The following is a 15,295-nucleotide window of genomic DNA, read 5'->3' as shown; positions in this document are numbered from 1 at the left end:
CAATGAAAAGAACATCCGCATTAATCAATATTTATTAAGCTATGTGTAAAATAAGATATTTTTCCGTTTTTTCGATTTTACTAAAAGTTTTTAAAAGTTTTCATGGAGAACCCCATTTGTAATTTACCCATATTATGTAAAGTTTTCTTACCTTTCTAAACATATATTAGAGAACTTCTGAAATTTTGGTAACACGAAAAAAGCAATTTTTTTGATTATAAAAACTCAATTTTAATGACTGTAATGCGAAAAAAATCAATATTATTTTTAGAAAAGTCAGATAATTTAACAAAAGCAACTTATTTTTCTATTGGTTTTTATGGCTGAAGTTAATATTAAAACGATAGCACATCTTTTTTTTCCGGGACACGAGAAGAATGTCTTTAACTAGATACGATTAGTGGTCTTTNTTAATACTTTCCCCTTTTCCGGGACACGAGAAGAATGTCTTTAACTAGATACGATTAGTGGTCTTTTTACGTATAGTTCATCAAAATCGGTCAAGTCTAAGCTGAGAAAAGTAGGTGGCAGATAAAAAAAACACGTCATGGTAAAATAGTACTTTCTCAGCTTCGCATCGAAGCTAAAATTTAAAAAAAAATTGTGTTTAGAAAAAAAGTAAAAATTATTTTTAAATAGTATTTAAAAAAATCCAAAAAAAAAATTGAGAATATTCTTTTTGTTGTAATAGACAAACATCAAGTAGTGTAATTTTAAAAATAACCTAGGGAGGCCGTTTTAAACATAATACTTCCAAACAAAATAATTTTTTACTAAGTTACGTTTTTTTTTATAAAAATTATCAAGTTTTGGAAACGAATAATACTACAATATTTACTAACCTGAAAATCATATTTTTAATTTTTTAATTAGAGTACAATTAATTTTGTATTTATTAGGCTAATTAATAATGGAAAAGGATAACATCGCCCAAAATAAAAAATATCATAAGAGCGGTTCTTTAAAACGAAAAGATCATAACAAGAAATGTCTTGAGGAGATAGCAAATAAATCTAAAAAAATGACAAATTATTTTTTAACTGCTTCGCAAGATAACCCCAATTTAGAGCCGATAAAGATACCTCGTAAAAATCATACACTCGGGAATTATGATATTTCTGTGCCACATTCATCTAGTTCTAAAATTCATTCGGACAATTCTGAGGTTAAAATTGATTTGCGTGATGACGAAAATATTGACCTTCAAATCACTAATTCTGAAGTCAAAATTGATTTATGTGATAACACAGATATTGACCTTCTAGTCAAAAATAATTTAAATATAAAGATTGACGATAAAACAAATTTTAATTATTTTTTAAAGCCCAAGGGTAAACAAAATATTAAATNAATTTTTTAAAGCCCAAGAGTAAACAAAATATTAAATATTTTTTTTCGTTTCATCCAAATCACCCAGAGAAAATGATGGATGACTCTCCTTTACCATTTAATACAACTAAAGCTTATTATGAAATTATTCCAGGATCACAGACAAAAATCAAAAGAAATTGGTTATCCTATAGTCATGAACATAACTCTTTATTTTGTTCAATATGTTTAGTATACTGCTCTAAATCATCAGCTTTTACTAGCGATAGTGGATTTAGCAGATGGATTCATGTTTATGAGCGTATTAAAGATCACGAAGAGTCAAAAAACCATAGAGAAGCGTTAAAATGTTTCTTGGCTGATCAATGTGGTAAAAGTGTTGATGAATTAATAGAAAGAGTGCAGTGGGTTCAGAGGGAAAATGAAGTGATGAAGAGAAGAAGAGTAGCTCAAATAATTATTGATATTGTTAAAGTAATTGGAAAACAAGGATTACCTTTCAGAGGATTCAGATATGAGTCTGCTTACGATTTAAAAAATATATCAGTAAATCATGGGAATTTTTTGGAAATAGTATTATTGATAGCAAAGTCGAATGTAGAATTAAGTGATCATATTACTAAGGCAATAGTTGAAAGTGAAAAGAAGTTGAAAAGAGGTAAATCTGGTAGAGGAAATTTGTTTACTTTTTTAAGTCACAAGACTGTAACAAATGAAATTCAAACTATTGGCGAATTATTGTTGTCTAAGATATCTAAAGAAGTTAATGTGGCTAACAACTATTCCATTACAATGGATACAACTATGGATGTTTCAACTCATGATCAATGTGTAATTGTTTTGCGATATTTGAAAGAGAATGTCGAAAATGAAAAATCTTCAGTAGAAATTAAGGAAAGAGTTATAGCTTTGAAAAAAGTAATTTCCTCTTCAGGACAAGGCTTATTTGATTTGTTAAAATCAACTTTAATTTCTAAAAATATTAGATTAGATAAATGTATTGCAGACGCCTTTGATGGAGCCGCTAATATGAATGGAGAGTACAATGGAGTCCAGGCAAAACTTAAAGAACTGCTTCCAAGGCACATTCATACATGGTGCTATGCTCACGTATTGAATCTTGTACTGCTTCAAACAACTTCGAGTACGGTTGTAGTAATCTCTTTTTTCGGTCTTCTGCAAGAATTATTTGTTTTTTTTTAAAGAATCTTATAAAAGGCTCAATGTTTATGAATGTCAAAGTAATTCTGGCCGTCAATCACATTTGATAAATATAGGTGTAACTAGATGGAGGTCTAAAAATGATGCCCTCATAAAAATATTTGGTCGTATTAGTATGTGGACAAATGAAGACGAAAATGAAGAAAGAAAAAAACTGACTTATGTGTCAATTGTTTTAGCACTTTATGAAATATCTTTTTCTAATAGTTTTGCAGCTGGTGTAAGAAGTACAGCACGAAGTTTACTAAATCGACTCACGAGTTATGAAACAACATTAACAGCTATGATGTTTCTACAAATATTTAAGTTCACTACTGCTCTGTCTGATTATTTACAAACATCTAGTTTTGATTATATACAAGCCTGGCGAAAAATTGAAGTAACTATAAAGTCATTAAAAGAAAATCAAATAGAATTTTCATCGATAAGTGCAGCTGCAAAAGAATTTTCAATATTTACATCCGAAGTTATATGGAAACACGAAACAGAAATTGATATTGAGTTAGAATTACCTCAAAAAAGAAGAATAAACATTCCACGACGTTTTGAAGATAACCCCAACATTGACCCGGAAATTGGAGCTTCTCCAGAAAAAATTTATGAAATAAAAACTTTTAGTGTCGTTATGGATACTACTATTGCTTGTTTAGAGAAGAGATTTTCTGGTAGTAATGAGTTGGATGGTGATTTTGAACTATTTGACCCAAGGCGATTTATAAATATCAGATAAAATGGAATACATTCACATGGGGCTTAAACAAGATTTGTGAACTATTACCACATATTGATAAGCATGCATTAAAAGAACAATTACTGTCATTTGCCGAAATCTGGCCTAAAATTTCAAAAACAAATATCAATACGTCATTGATATTTGTTTTTCGTCGTCTACGTCAGACGATATATATAATCAAACAATACAAGATGAATCGGACTTTGAAGATTATATGCAAAATGAAAACATTGAAGAAAAATGTACAAATATAAGAAAATGTAACTCGTGTTTATTGTGCGTGACGAACATAATTTATGAGTTTAATATGTATTCTTTGGAATATAAAGAACTCTTCGACGTATACAAATTTTTGTTGACTATTCCTTTAACTCAAACAACCTGTGAGAGATCATTCTCCAAACTGAAATTGATTAAGACGCGATTGAGAAGCACATTAACTCAACCAAATTTAGAGTCAATATTCATCATGAATTGCGAACGTGAATTAGTAGATGAAATAACTAATGACGAAATAATAGATTTCATGTGTGAGAAAAGTTTAGAAATGTTTAGATTATTAAAAATTTAACTGAATATATTTGTTAATTTTGTAGTTTTACATTCAGATTCACATTTTCAAAAACTACATATTATTTTACAATACGTTGCTGAATATTTTGTAAACTTAACTTCTGTATTAGTTTAAAGTATTTAAAATAATTTCACTATTGTTCAATTTAACTAATTTATTAAGATTAAATCAGCCATTAAGTTAAAAGTTTGTTTATAGCATTTATAGCGCAAAGGGAGACATTAATACGTATAACTTAAAAAATATATATTATTTTAACTTAAAATTTATGGTAAAGATTTTAAACAAAAATAAAGAATTTCATTAATACTGATGCTAGACTATTTAATCAAAATATTCCCTAAAAAATACACTACTTAAGTCACCATTTTTGGCCTAAATTTTATTAAAGACTTTTTTTTTTTGCTCAACCAGTACAAAAAATCGGGTGGACTCCCAGGAGCTTTCCCGCGAAAGTTTTGCCTATGGGCCCCTTTAACTTGGTTTCCCGGTAAGAAAATTGGTCCCAGTCCGCGCCTGTCTGACAGTGATTAAAATCAATCTATTAATTGAAATTTTTTCAATTATTGAAAGTAATGTCTTCGACTAGATACAATTTGTGATCTTTTAACGTATCTTTGAAAGAAATCGGTTCGGTGAGAGCTGAGAAAAAGTGATAATAGATACAAAAAATAAAAAAAACACATCATAATAAAATTAATATCTTCTCAGCTTCACATCAAAGCTAAAAGCAGTACAGTGTGGTCGCAGTATGGACGTGACATAGTTGGAACAAATACAGATGACATATAACTATGATTAAAATTACTGTCATAAAAAACGCTTCTATGAAAATTTATAAACAGTGTTTAATTTTTAAAAGAGATTATTGGATATTTTCTAAAACAAGTAAACTCTTATTTTGTTAACTACACTTTAAGAAATTATTCAAAAATTTTCATACATCGGATAACACTTTTAATATACATGTTACTTTTACAGACAAGTATTATATTTTAGACATAAAATATCGAAAATACATACACAAATATAACATTTTTATCAATGTTTCAACAAAATTTTCTTTTACATATACTGTATGCGTTAAAATCTTTCAATACATATATGTAAAAAATATTTTAACATTTTTTAGGTGTATACTTATTATAGTAATTAAATTTAGTATGAAATTGGTATTCAATAATTTATTACTTTAATATTTACGAAGAAATTATAAATAATTATAACTATAAATACGCGATTGTAGAAAAAAATAAAAGAAAGTTAACATTCTTAATACGATTACTCTGACGTTATTCAATTATTATTTTAGTTATAAAATTTTAATTTAATTTATCACTGGTTGCAAGAACTGGTAAAAAAAAATGTTTAATAAGACAGCCCTTTTCTTTATAATATACTTATTGGATTTACAAAGCTACAACAATTTTCCTTGAAAATATTTATGACTCATACTTAAACGTTTTTACCAGTAATTATATAAGATAAGATTTGGTACATATAAAATAGCATATATAATTAAAAAACAAATTAAACACAAAAAATGGTTAAATATTACACAAAATAAAATTTTGTTTAACATCGGGAGACGTTTATATTTAAAAGACAAGTTGTTTTTTACCCTTATGTAGCATATAATAAAAGCTTTACTTTAACATATTTTTAAATTACGTATTATTTCTGGAACATTTCAAAAAATTAAGCTGAAAAAGTTAACTTTTTCATGCTAAATTTGCTATTTTGAATTCCTTTGGTGGCATGTGTTCAAAAAAATTATGTCAAAATACCTAAGGTTTCTATATAAAAAAAATTATGACTCCATTTTTCAAAAAGTTATGACAGTTTTAAGTAAAAAAGAGTTTGAAAAATATTAATTTACCAATTTAAAAAATCGTAATAATTTGGGCTTTCCCCAGTTATAGTGAACGATTTATGATCTTTTGATGTATCATTTGGTAAAATTTGTCAAGTTAGAGCTGAGAAAAAAAGGTGACATGCACAAAAAAAAATACAGCATAGTAAAATAAGTTTAATGCTTCGCATTGAAGCTAAAAAATGTATATTATTTAAAGAGTATGAAAAAATATGCAATTTTTTCTAGAACGAATTATATTATGAACTTTTATATGACTAAATTGTATATTTTCTTGTATTGGTGATTATTTTGTATGAGACATAGTTAAACGATGTCTCGTACTTATTAAACTATTATATTAAATAGTTTATTTAATTAACTATTACATTAAACAATATTAAATTTAATTTTCTTAAGAAAATTAGCTATTTCTTCATAGCTTTCACATATAATTATTTGAAAATATAATTAATTTTTGGTACGATTTTAGATATGTACCATATCCTGGCGGAGGCGAAAAATGGGGTGGTAATGGAGTAGGAGACGATTTATACTCTTTTGGATTCGATGGCGTTCATTTATGGACAGGTCAGTTTATATAAATTAAAAATACTGTTTTCAGTTATTATACGAGATTGTTAAAAATATTTACAATTAGGAGGGTGCAAATCTGAAGCAATGCCAGGAGCTCAATCTCCTTTTATCAAGAAATCCGATTTAATTGGGTGTGCTCTGGACTTAACAATTCCCATCATCACATTTACTTTAAATGGTCAACTTGTTCAAGGCGCATTTAGAGATTTTAACTTGGATGGCATGTTTTTTCCTGTCATAAGTTGTTCCTCTAAAATTAGGTAAATTACTCGAAAAACAATAGTTTACTTAAATAAAGCTGTCAATATTTAATAGTTGTCGATTCTTGCTCGGTGGTGACCATGGTCGACTTAAATTTACTCCTCCTGATGAATTCTCTCCTCTTTTTGAAAGCTTATTACCACAACAAATTTTAACAATTGATCCATGCTTTTATTTTGGAAACCTTAATAAATGCGTTTTAACTGGACCATGGTATGTAGAAGATGACACAGCTTTTGTTCCAAATCCAGTGGATACGTCAATGGTATGAAAATATCTATATTTTCATTCTAAAATTTAAGTGAAAAACAATTTGGTTTCACAGATAACTCTACCCAGCTATATAGAAAATATCAAAGATAGATTAGCAGAGAACATACACGAGATGTGGGCAATGAATAAAATTGAAACTGGCTGGCAGTTTGGAGAAATACGAAATGATTCTAGAAAATTCCACCCTTGTTTGACCCAATTTAACAAGCTTCCAGCAGCGGAAAAACGATATGATACTCAACTAGCTGTACAAACGCTTAAGTATGTATGATAATTTTAATTTAGGAACTATTTAAATATAACAAAATTTACCATTATATAGGACCATAATTGCTTTGGGCTACTACATAAGTACAGATAATCCACCTTCTCGTATCAAAACTCTTCGACTACCGAGTGAACCGTTTATGCAATCCAATGGCTACAAACCCGCTCCTTTAGATCTATCTGCTATAGCACTTTCTGGTAAAATGGAAGAGCTTATTGACCAATTAGCTGAGAACACCCATAATCTTTGGGCCAAAGAGAGAATACAACAAGGCTGGACTTACGGTTTAAATGAAGTATTTATTTATTTTTGGACATTTTAACAAATAGCACGTTTGGTTATATAAACAAGCATTATATATATATATATTTGAATTTATTCAGAAAATCAAATTTAAGAATTATTAAAATATATATTATACTAAGCTTCGGCTAGCTGGTGCTTCGCTTCTGATCTGAGGCCTTTCATTCCGTTCTTTAGGGTATATTATAAATTACGGTAGGAGTACACTGTTACGTCAGACACGATAAGTGTTTTTTATAAAAAGTATTACTTCCGTATTAGTATTCAAAAAAATGTTGTTAAAATTATAGTAAACATTTAATTAGTAATATCACTAAAATTTTAACAGGAATAACAGTAAAATTTATTAAGTATACTTTTGAAAATTAGTGTCTCGGCATCACAATAATATAATAAAATTTCAATTTTAACACTATTTTTAATGTCAAAAATATTATTAAATATAGTCAATTTTAATTTGTTTGATGTATTAGAGTACAATACGTGAATACAAATTTACATTACCATCTAAAAATTATTAGATGCTAATTAAAGTTAAAAAAAAAAAGAATATAACATTGTTTATTGTATATCATTGCAATATATGATGTTAAATCCAGATGTATAAGCATTTCACGTTTCTTGTTTTCACAAATAATTTTTGAAGAACAAAGTAATCTAGTTTTTTTATTATAAAAAAAATTTGAAAATCGGAGATCTGCAAGTAATTTTTTAAACTCTGACAAAATGTTTAATGTTTTGTTGTATAATAAGATAATAAAACAAGGAAAAATTAACCAAAATTGAAAAAATGAGCTTAATGAAATTAAATTTTTAACATTTTTTAAATAAAAAACAAGGCCATATTACTCTGCAAAAATAATTCACTAAAATTAAAAAAAATTTGTAACACTCCTCAGGCATTTAAAAATGTCAGACTTTTTTTTTGCTCTTTGATATCAGCTTTTATCTACTCAAGTTAAAAAATTTTTACTAAACTTTTCCATAGATATTCGAGAGCTACCCTAATTGAAAATAAATTTTTAGGGTATTTTTTTTTAATTCCAATATAAATCTAATATTCTATGAGTTGAATAACTGAAAAAATTTTAACTTCATCCTCGCGTACTCGTAACACATACTGTTGTTTTTTCAATTCTCTCATACATCTCGGCCATCTTAATGTTACGAGCAGTGGATAAATATTCAAGCGCACTGCAATTTTGTATGTATTTTATATTATGTTATCAGCTAACATAAATAACAGTACTTTTTAGTAATACATTTTTCTCGTGCATACCTGCGAATAATATTGTACTAAATAATAACTAGTTTGTTATTATTTAGTATAATAATTGTGAATTCGCTTTATTTTAAATATATATTTCATTGATATTATTATTAAATTACTCTTATTATAATTTATTCAAATAACTAATTAACAACATTTCAAGTATGAATATAAAACTAAGTTTAAAGTACTGATACTGTAACATCATTGACCTCAACATTTAAAGTACAATTAGTTCATTTAAGCATGATATAAAAATGAAATTCTAGAACCAACATCAATCATTAACAATGATTAGAAATAAGAAAATTTTATACTCGTTTTTTTTTTAATTTTCATTAATATCTAATTATAACATGAAAATTTCTAGGTATCTATTAAATTGTATCCAAAACATCAATACAAATTTAAAAATAATTTACATATATATTTACCTACAACTTCATTACATATTTTAGTTTCGATGAGAAGCTTAGAAGGTATTTATTAATAAAGTTTATATAAAAGATTGTGTTAAAATTAAAATATCATTAAATTATCGTATAGATCTCAGTCAACCTTATACTCAATACATTTTACTATTTACTCTCTTTGAAAATCATTTTAAAGATTATATTTGTTTTATATTGATTTTAATGTAATACTCTTTGTACAAAACACATATCGTGCCCGATATAGGCTTTTCGGGTCTGAAATAGAGTCTAACATATATTAAACTACTTATTAATGCTATAAATATTATTTAAAATTGAAAATATGAAATTTAAATTGAAATAGAACAAGATGACCTAATTTATATTGCCCAATTAAAATATATATAGATTATATTAATGATAAATGAATTTTAAGGACATGCAAATGTTACGCAGCCCTCATTTGGTACCATATAGTAAAGTTGACGATGCTATAAAAAAAGCAAATAGGTATGAGTCGTCTCTTTGATTTATATTTTTCAAGTTAACATATATGTATTTGTATATCATAGAGATACAGCTAGTGAAACTGTTCGAACGTTATTGGTATATGGCTATAACTTAGATCCACCTACAGGAGAAACAAACGAAGGTAAAATTTAATTGAGGATTAAATAAAATTACCTGTAACATCATTTTTTTCGAATTTCACTATTCTATTTTCTGTTTGAAAATAATTTATTTAACGGTTTGGTATATATACTAAGTTTATTCGTCAACTATAAAAACTAATATCGTAAAATTAAAAACTCGTATGTACAGAGTTATACTAAAATTATTTAATTTAATTGTCTTTTAAATAATTTCTCAACAAATGGTGATAGCCGGTTATTGCACTGGGTCATTTAATTTAAGTTGATTGTGTTTAAAAATTAAGAAAAAGGGATTCCATTGTTCTTATTTTCCATAAAAAATTACCTATTTCTTTATTTATTGAAAACCTCATCAAACAGCTACTTTTTTAATTACCATTTTAATAAAAATACTATTTTTACATTTAGCAACTCTCATGACGGAAGAAATAGTTAACAGATATTTAACATTCAGAACATATCGTGCAGAAAAAACATATGCCGTTTCCAGTGGTAAATGGTAAGTTATTTCTTTATTTATAATCCTTAGATAATTTATTTGATGGCTATAATTATATATCTGTATTATTTAGGTATTTTGAATTTGAAATTCTAACTAATGGACCTATGAGAGTTGGCTGGGCGAAATTTGATTGTATTCCTGGCTATCAAATTGGCAGTGATGAGAATTCTTGGGCATTTGATGGCTATAATGTAAATATTCTATTCACTTGTATTTAATTTTTTGAAGTATATTAAAAATAATTTCTGATAATGGCCTGTTTTTACTACTGTAATCTGAATTTAATGAAATATTTTACACCCGATTTATGTGCTCTATCATTATTTGATAGAGTTTATGCTATAAAATTATGAACGATATTTTGATGATATTACATGTAATGTCACCAGCATTTAAAAGAAATTTCATTCTTATATTATGTTTATGCATATTTATTTTAAATATTTATTAAACATATGAATATATGTCTCTGTAGATAAGGGATAAATATTCTTCCACGGCTTCTCTGCCAGTCATAAAAGTTGACTAATGAGGTTGCGTCAGGTTGATGACCTTTAAAAAGTATGAGGAGTCCTAAACAAAACTTATGCAGATTCTCCTATCTCGGATGTACGCGGGGGCAAAAGGTGAGAGGAAAAGGCTGACCTCAAGTAGTTGGGATTAAGGCAAGGAAAAAAAAGAAGATTGAACTTTTGAATATCAAATTTCAATTTTATATAAATATATAGATATTTTTTTATTAATCCTTAAAAATGGTTAAACAAATTGGTTTAATTGACTACTAGATAATTATTTAATTTAAAAAAATGATTTTCATATATAGGGTGGCCCACCACTCACTGACAACTTAAATAACTTTTGATCCAGTTAATGTTTTTAGCTGATTTTTTTTTTAAATAATAGTTATACGTTAGGTCTATAGCTATATCGCAATAATTAATTTTTTTACATTTTATTAAAAAAATTAACTATTTTTAAATTTTAAATAAAATGTAAAAAAAAAATCTAAGATAGCTGTTTTGTAGAGTTGAATTTAAGAAAAATTCTAGTAAAAAAATATCTTATTAATATTCAGTAATAAATATTCTGTAGCGTTTTGAAGTTTGTAAAAATTTGAATTTTCATGTATTATTTTACGGTATTAAACATTGATATACGTATTGAGAAAAGGACAGAAGAAAACGCTATCTTTTCAATATACTTTTGAATGAGAGTGATAAGTAATAATTGCCTTATCTAATTTCTTATCATGGTATTAATGCCAAGGTTGTAATATATACATATTATCATCTTTTGTATACACAGTAATCATGAAAAGATAGCGTTTTCTTCTGTCCTTTTCTCAATACGTATATCAATGTTTAATACCGTAAAATAATACATGAAAATTCAAATTTTCACAAACTTCAAAACGCTACAGAATATTTACTACTGAATATTAATAAGATATTTTTTTACTAAAATTTTTCTTAAATTCTACTCTACAAAACAGCTATCTTAGATTTTTTTTTTACATTTTATTTAAAATTTAAAAATAATTAATATTTTTAATAAAATGTAAAAAAATTAATTATTGAGATATAGCTATAGACCTAACGTATAACTATTATTAAAAAAAAAAATCAGCTAAAAATATTAACTGGATCAAAAGTTATTTAAGTTGTCAGTGAGTGGTGGGCCACCTTGTATTCTTTATATTACAAAAATTAAAATTTTTTTTTATACTGCATCAAATTAACTTTAAAATTTACTATGATAGGAAGAAAAAATATACATGGGAACTGCAGAATCATTTGGACGGCAATGGCAAGTTGGAGATATAGTCGGAGTATTTTTGGATTTAATGGACCACACAATAAGCTTTTCCTTAAATGGAGAATTAATGATGGATACTTTAGGTGGTGAAACAACATTTTCTGAAGTTCAAGGTGAAGGTTTCGTGCCTGCCTTTACACTAGGATTAGGACAAAAAGCAAAACTTACTTTTGGCCAAGATGTTAACTCCCTAAAATTTTTCACAACTTGTGGGCTTCAAGAAGGTTATGAACCGTTTTGTGTGTAAGATAACTTTTTAAAAGCTTGAACATATTTCTAATCTGACTGAGTAACATTTTAAATATATTTTAAGAAATATGAAGCGACCAGTTACTTATTGGTATACTAAGGACCAACCAATTTTTGAAAATACAGATGATTTCCCATCAGTTATTGATGTTACTAGGATACCTGCTGGCTCAGATACACCACCTTGCTTAAAAATTAGTCACAATACATTTGAAACAATGGAAAAAGCTAATTGGGAATTTTTACGACTTTCATTACCTGTTATTTGTCTTCCCACTTTCATCGAGTAATATATTACAGTTTAAACATTTTCAAAATTATAAATACTATATGCTTAAATTTATTTAGCGAGCAAGAAAAACAAAGACGTTGGCAGGAAATAAGAATAAGACAACACCGACTTCTTTCGCAATCTGAACATGCTACACCCGCTCATATTGAACAAATTATGAAGTCCGGTTTTTCGATGAGTGATATTAAAGGTATATAAAATAATAAAAACCGTAGCATAGTGGGATCGCGACACAGTATGGATGTGGCATAATTGGGACATGTATAGATGATATCTGATAGCGATTAAAATCACTATCATAAAAAAATATTTAAATAAAAAATATACTAAAAAATACCCAGCTTAGTGGGGCCACAGCACAGTATAACTGTGACTTCACTGTGTGGCATAGTTGGGTCCAGTATAGATTTAATCTGACAGTGATTAAAACCACTGTCATAAAAAACGTTTCGATGCAAATCTGTAGATGGTTTATTGTAGTGTTTTATTCTAAGAAATTGGTGGATAATTACAAAAGCAAAATGAACTCCTATTTTCTTATTTATAACATGATAATTCTTAAAGTAATTCTTAGATTCAAAAAAATAATTTATTATCATAATCAACGTGGTAAAAATGGTACCAGTATAGATTTAATCTGACAGTGATTAAAATCATTATCATAAGAAACGCTTCGATGCAAATCTGTAGATAGTGTTTAATTTTAAAAAATTGATGGATAATTGNGATAGTGTTTAATTTTAAGAAATTGGTGGATAATTACAAAAGCAAATATTCTACAATTGAAATATGCAGAACTGAATTAATTAAAAAAATTTACTTTAACTAAAAAAACAAATAAAAAAAAAATTATTTCAAAGATCTACTCAATTGAGTGTATTATAAAATTTAATTATAATTGTAAAAATCTATTGTTAAATTGAGGTGAAACTAAAAATATTTTTTTTTAGATGATTTATATATACTTAATTACTTACAGAGTAATAATAATTTAAACATTTATTTTTTTTTTTTGTTATCTTTAGTTACACATTATTTTTGAATTATTAACTAAGTAATACTTTTTAAGTTCTACCCTTATGCCTGATAATATGTTCAACTAAACACGCATTGTAATCATTTGACATATCGTTGAAAAAGTATGTTAAGTGAAGGTTGGAAAAATAAATCGCAGCCACAAAAAAAACACATAGTAAAATATTATTAATATGAATAAGAAACATATTTTCATGAGGGGAGACGACAGTGTTGAGAATCTTGATATTTATCGAAGTTAATGAATCTAAATGAGATAAAAACCAAATGATTTGAACATTTTTTCTAACTTAAAAAAAGTACAAAATGCCACATGCAGATTCGAACTTGGTACCCTAAGCGTAAAAGTCATATGTATTACCGATTTGGCAACTGTCCGTCGCTTTCGACGGGTTATAAAATTGGCAATTTAAGCTAATTGAAATTTTAAAGTTACTTTTTCGATTTAAAGTAATCAAAAATTTACCTAAAAAATCTATCTTATTCCTAACACAAATCTACAATGCAATGCTCAGATTATCTTATTTCCCTATTCTCTGGAAATACTCTACTATAATTCTCATATTAAAACCCAAAAAGCCCCCGGACTCCCCGACTTCTTATAGACCAATCAGTCTTCTCCCAATACTTTCAAAGTTATTCGAGANTAGTCTTCTCCCAATACTTTCGAAGTTATTCGAGAAACTCCTACTAAAACGTATCATACCCATTGTCGACACTGCAAATATTTTACCTAACCCTCAATTTGGCTTCCGCAACAGCCACTCCACCGTTCATCAAGTGCACAGATTGGTAGACAAAATATCCTATGCCTTGGAAGAAAAACTCTATTGCACTGGTGCGTTTCTGAACGTCTCTCAGGCCTTCGACCGCGTATGGCATGCTGGTCTTTTATATAAACTTAAGACTCTTCTCCCTAGTCACTACTATTTAATCCTTAAATCCTATTTAGAAGACCGTCACTTCTCAGTGCGAGTAGGTTCCACCTTTTCTGCTCCTACTTTAATCAATGCAGGCGTACCTCAAGGTGCGGTCACAGCTCCCCTCCTATTTAACATATATATATCTGATCAACCTTCTTCCCTCCATACGCTTGTCGGTGACTTTGCCGACGATAAAGCTATCTTAGCCTCTAGCCCTGATCCTCATTTAGCCTCTAGCTATATTCAGGACCACCTTCACCTTCTCCAAGCCTGGTACAAGGAATGGGGAGTTAAAATGAATGAATCCAAATCGATCCATTGTACTTTTACACTTCGGCAAGGAGTGTGCCCGACCCTCCTCCTTAACAACCAACCCCTCCCCACTGCCCAAAATGTACGCTACCTTGGAGTCAACATCGACCGTCGACTTACCTGGTCAGCTCACATTAAAAATAAAACTCGAACGCTGAACGATCGTTTTCGTCTTCTCCGGCCATTCCTAACTTCTAAAAATATCAAACTACCTACTAAATTACTGCTATATAAACTACTACTCAGGCCCATCTGGTCCTACGGTTTGCAACTCTGGGGCTCAGCCAAAGTATCAAATACAAACCGTATACAAAGGTTCCAATCCAAAGTCCTTCGCGTCATCTCCAAAGCTCCCTTCTATGTTTCAAATGATACCCTTCATTCCGACTTCAATTTACCCACCGTCACTAAACTAGCCAA

At 28.1% G+C, this 15,295-nt stretch overlaps 1 protein-coding gene across 2 annotated transcripts in view; it reads left to right on the top strand.

Annotated features, from left to right (window-relative positions):
- The window catches only part of LOC126899956 (ryanodine receptor), a 62,521-nt gene that overhangs the window by 8,091 nt on the left and 39,135 nt on the right, over positions 1-15,295 (top strand). For both annotated transcript variants that reach the window (XM_050675257.1, XM_050675256.1), the window contains exons 16-27: positions 6,203-6,300; positions 6,371-6,566; positions 6,622-6,832; positions 6,893-7,101; positions 7,163-7,403; positions 9,531-9,604; positions 9,667-9,746; positions 10,156-10,246; positions 10,320-10,440; positions 12,009-12,307; positions 12,378-12,599; positions 12,662-12,795. In XM_050675257.1, the coding sequence (XP_050531214.1) occupies positions 6,203-6,300; positions 6,371-6,566; positions 6,622-6,832; positions 6,893-7,101; positions 7,163-7,403; positions 9,531-9,604; positions 9,667-9,746; positions 10,156-10,246; positions 10,320-10,440; positions 12,009-12,307; positions 12,378-12,599; positions 12,662-12,795 (1,976 nt within the window). The remainder of the gene's footprint in view (positions 1-6,202; positions 6,301-6,370; positions 6,567-6,621; positions 6,833-6,892; positions 7,102-7,162; positions 7,404-9,530; positions 9,605-9,666; positions 9,747-10,155; positions 10,247-10,319; positions 10,441-12,008; positions 12,308-12,377; positions 12,600-12,661; positions 12,796-15,295) is intronic.

Source organism: Daktulosphaira vitifoliae, unplaced genomic scaffold, assembly GCF_025091365.1.
Source record: "Daktulosphaira vitifoliae isolate Bord-2020 unplaced genomic scaffold, ASM2509136v1 Scaffold_2, whole genome shotgun sequence".
In the NCBI taxonomy this organism is placed as follows: Eukaryota; Metazoa; Arthropoda; class Insecta; order Hemiptera; family Phylloxeridae; genus Daktulosphaira; species Daktulosphaira vitifoliae.
The sequence above is the reverse complement of the archived record's forward strand: the minus strand, read 5'-3'. Positions and strand labels throughout refer to the sequence as shown.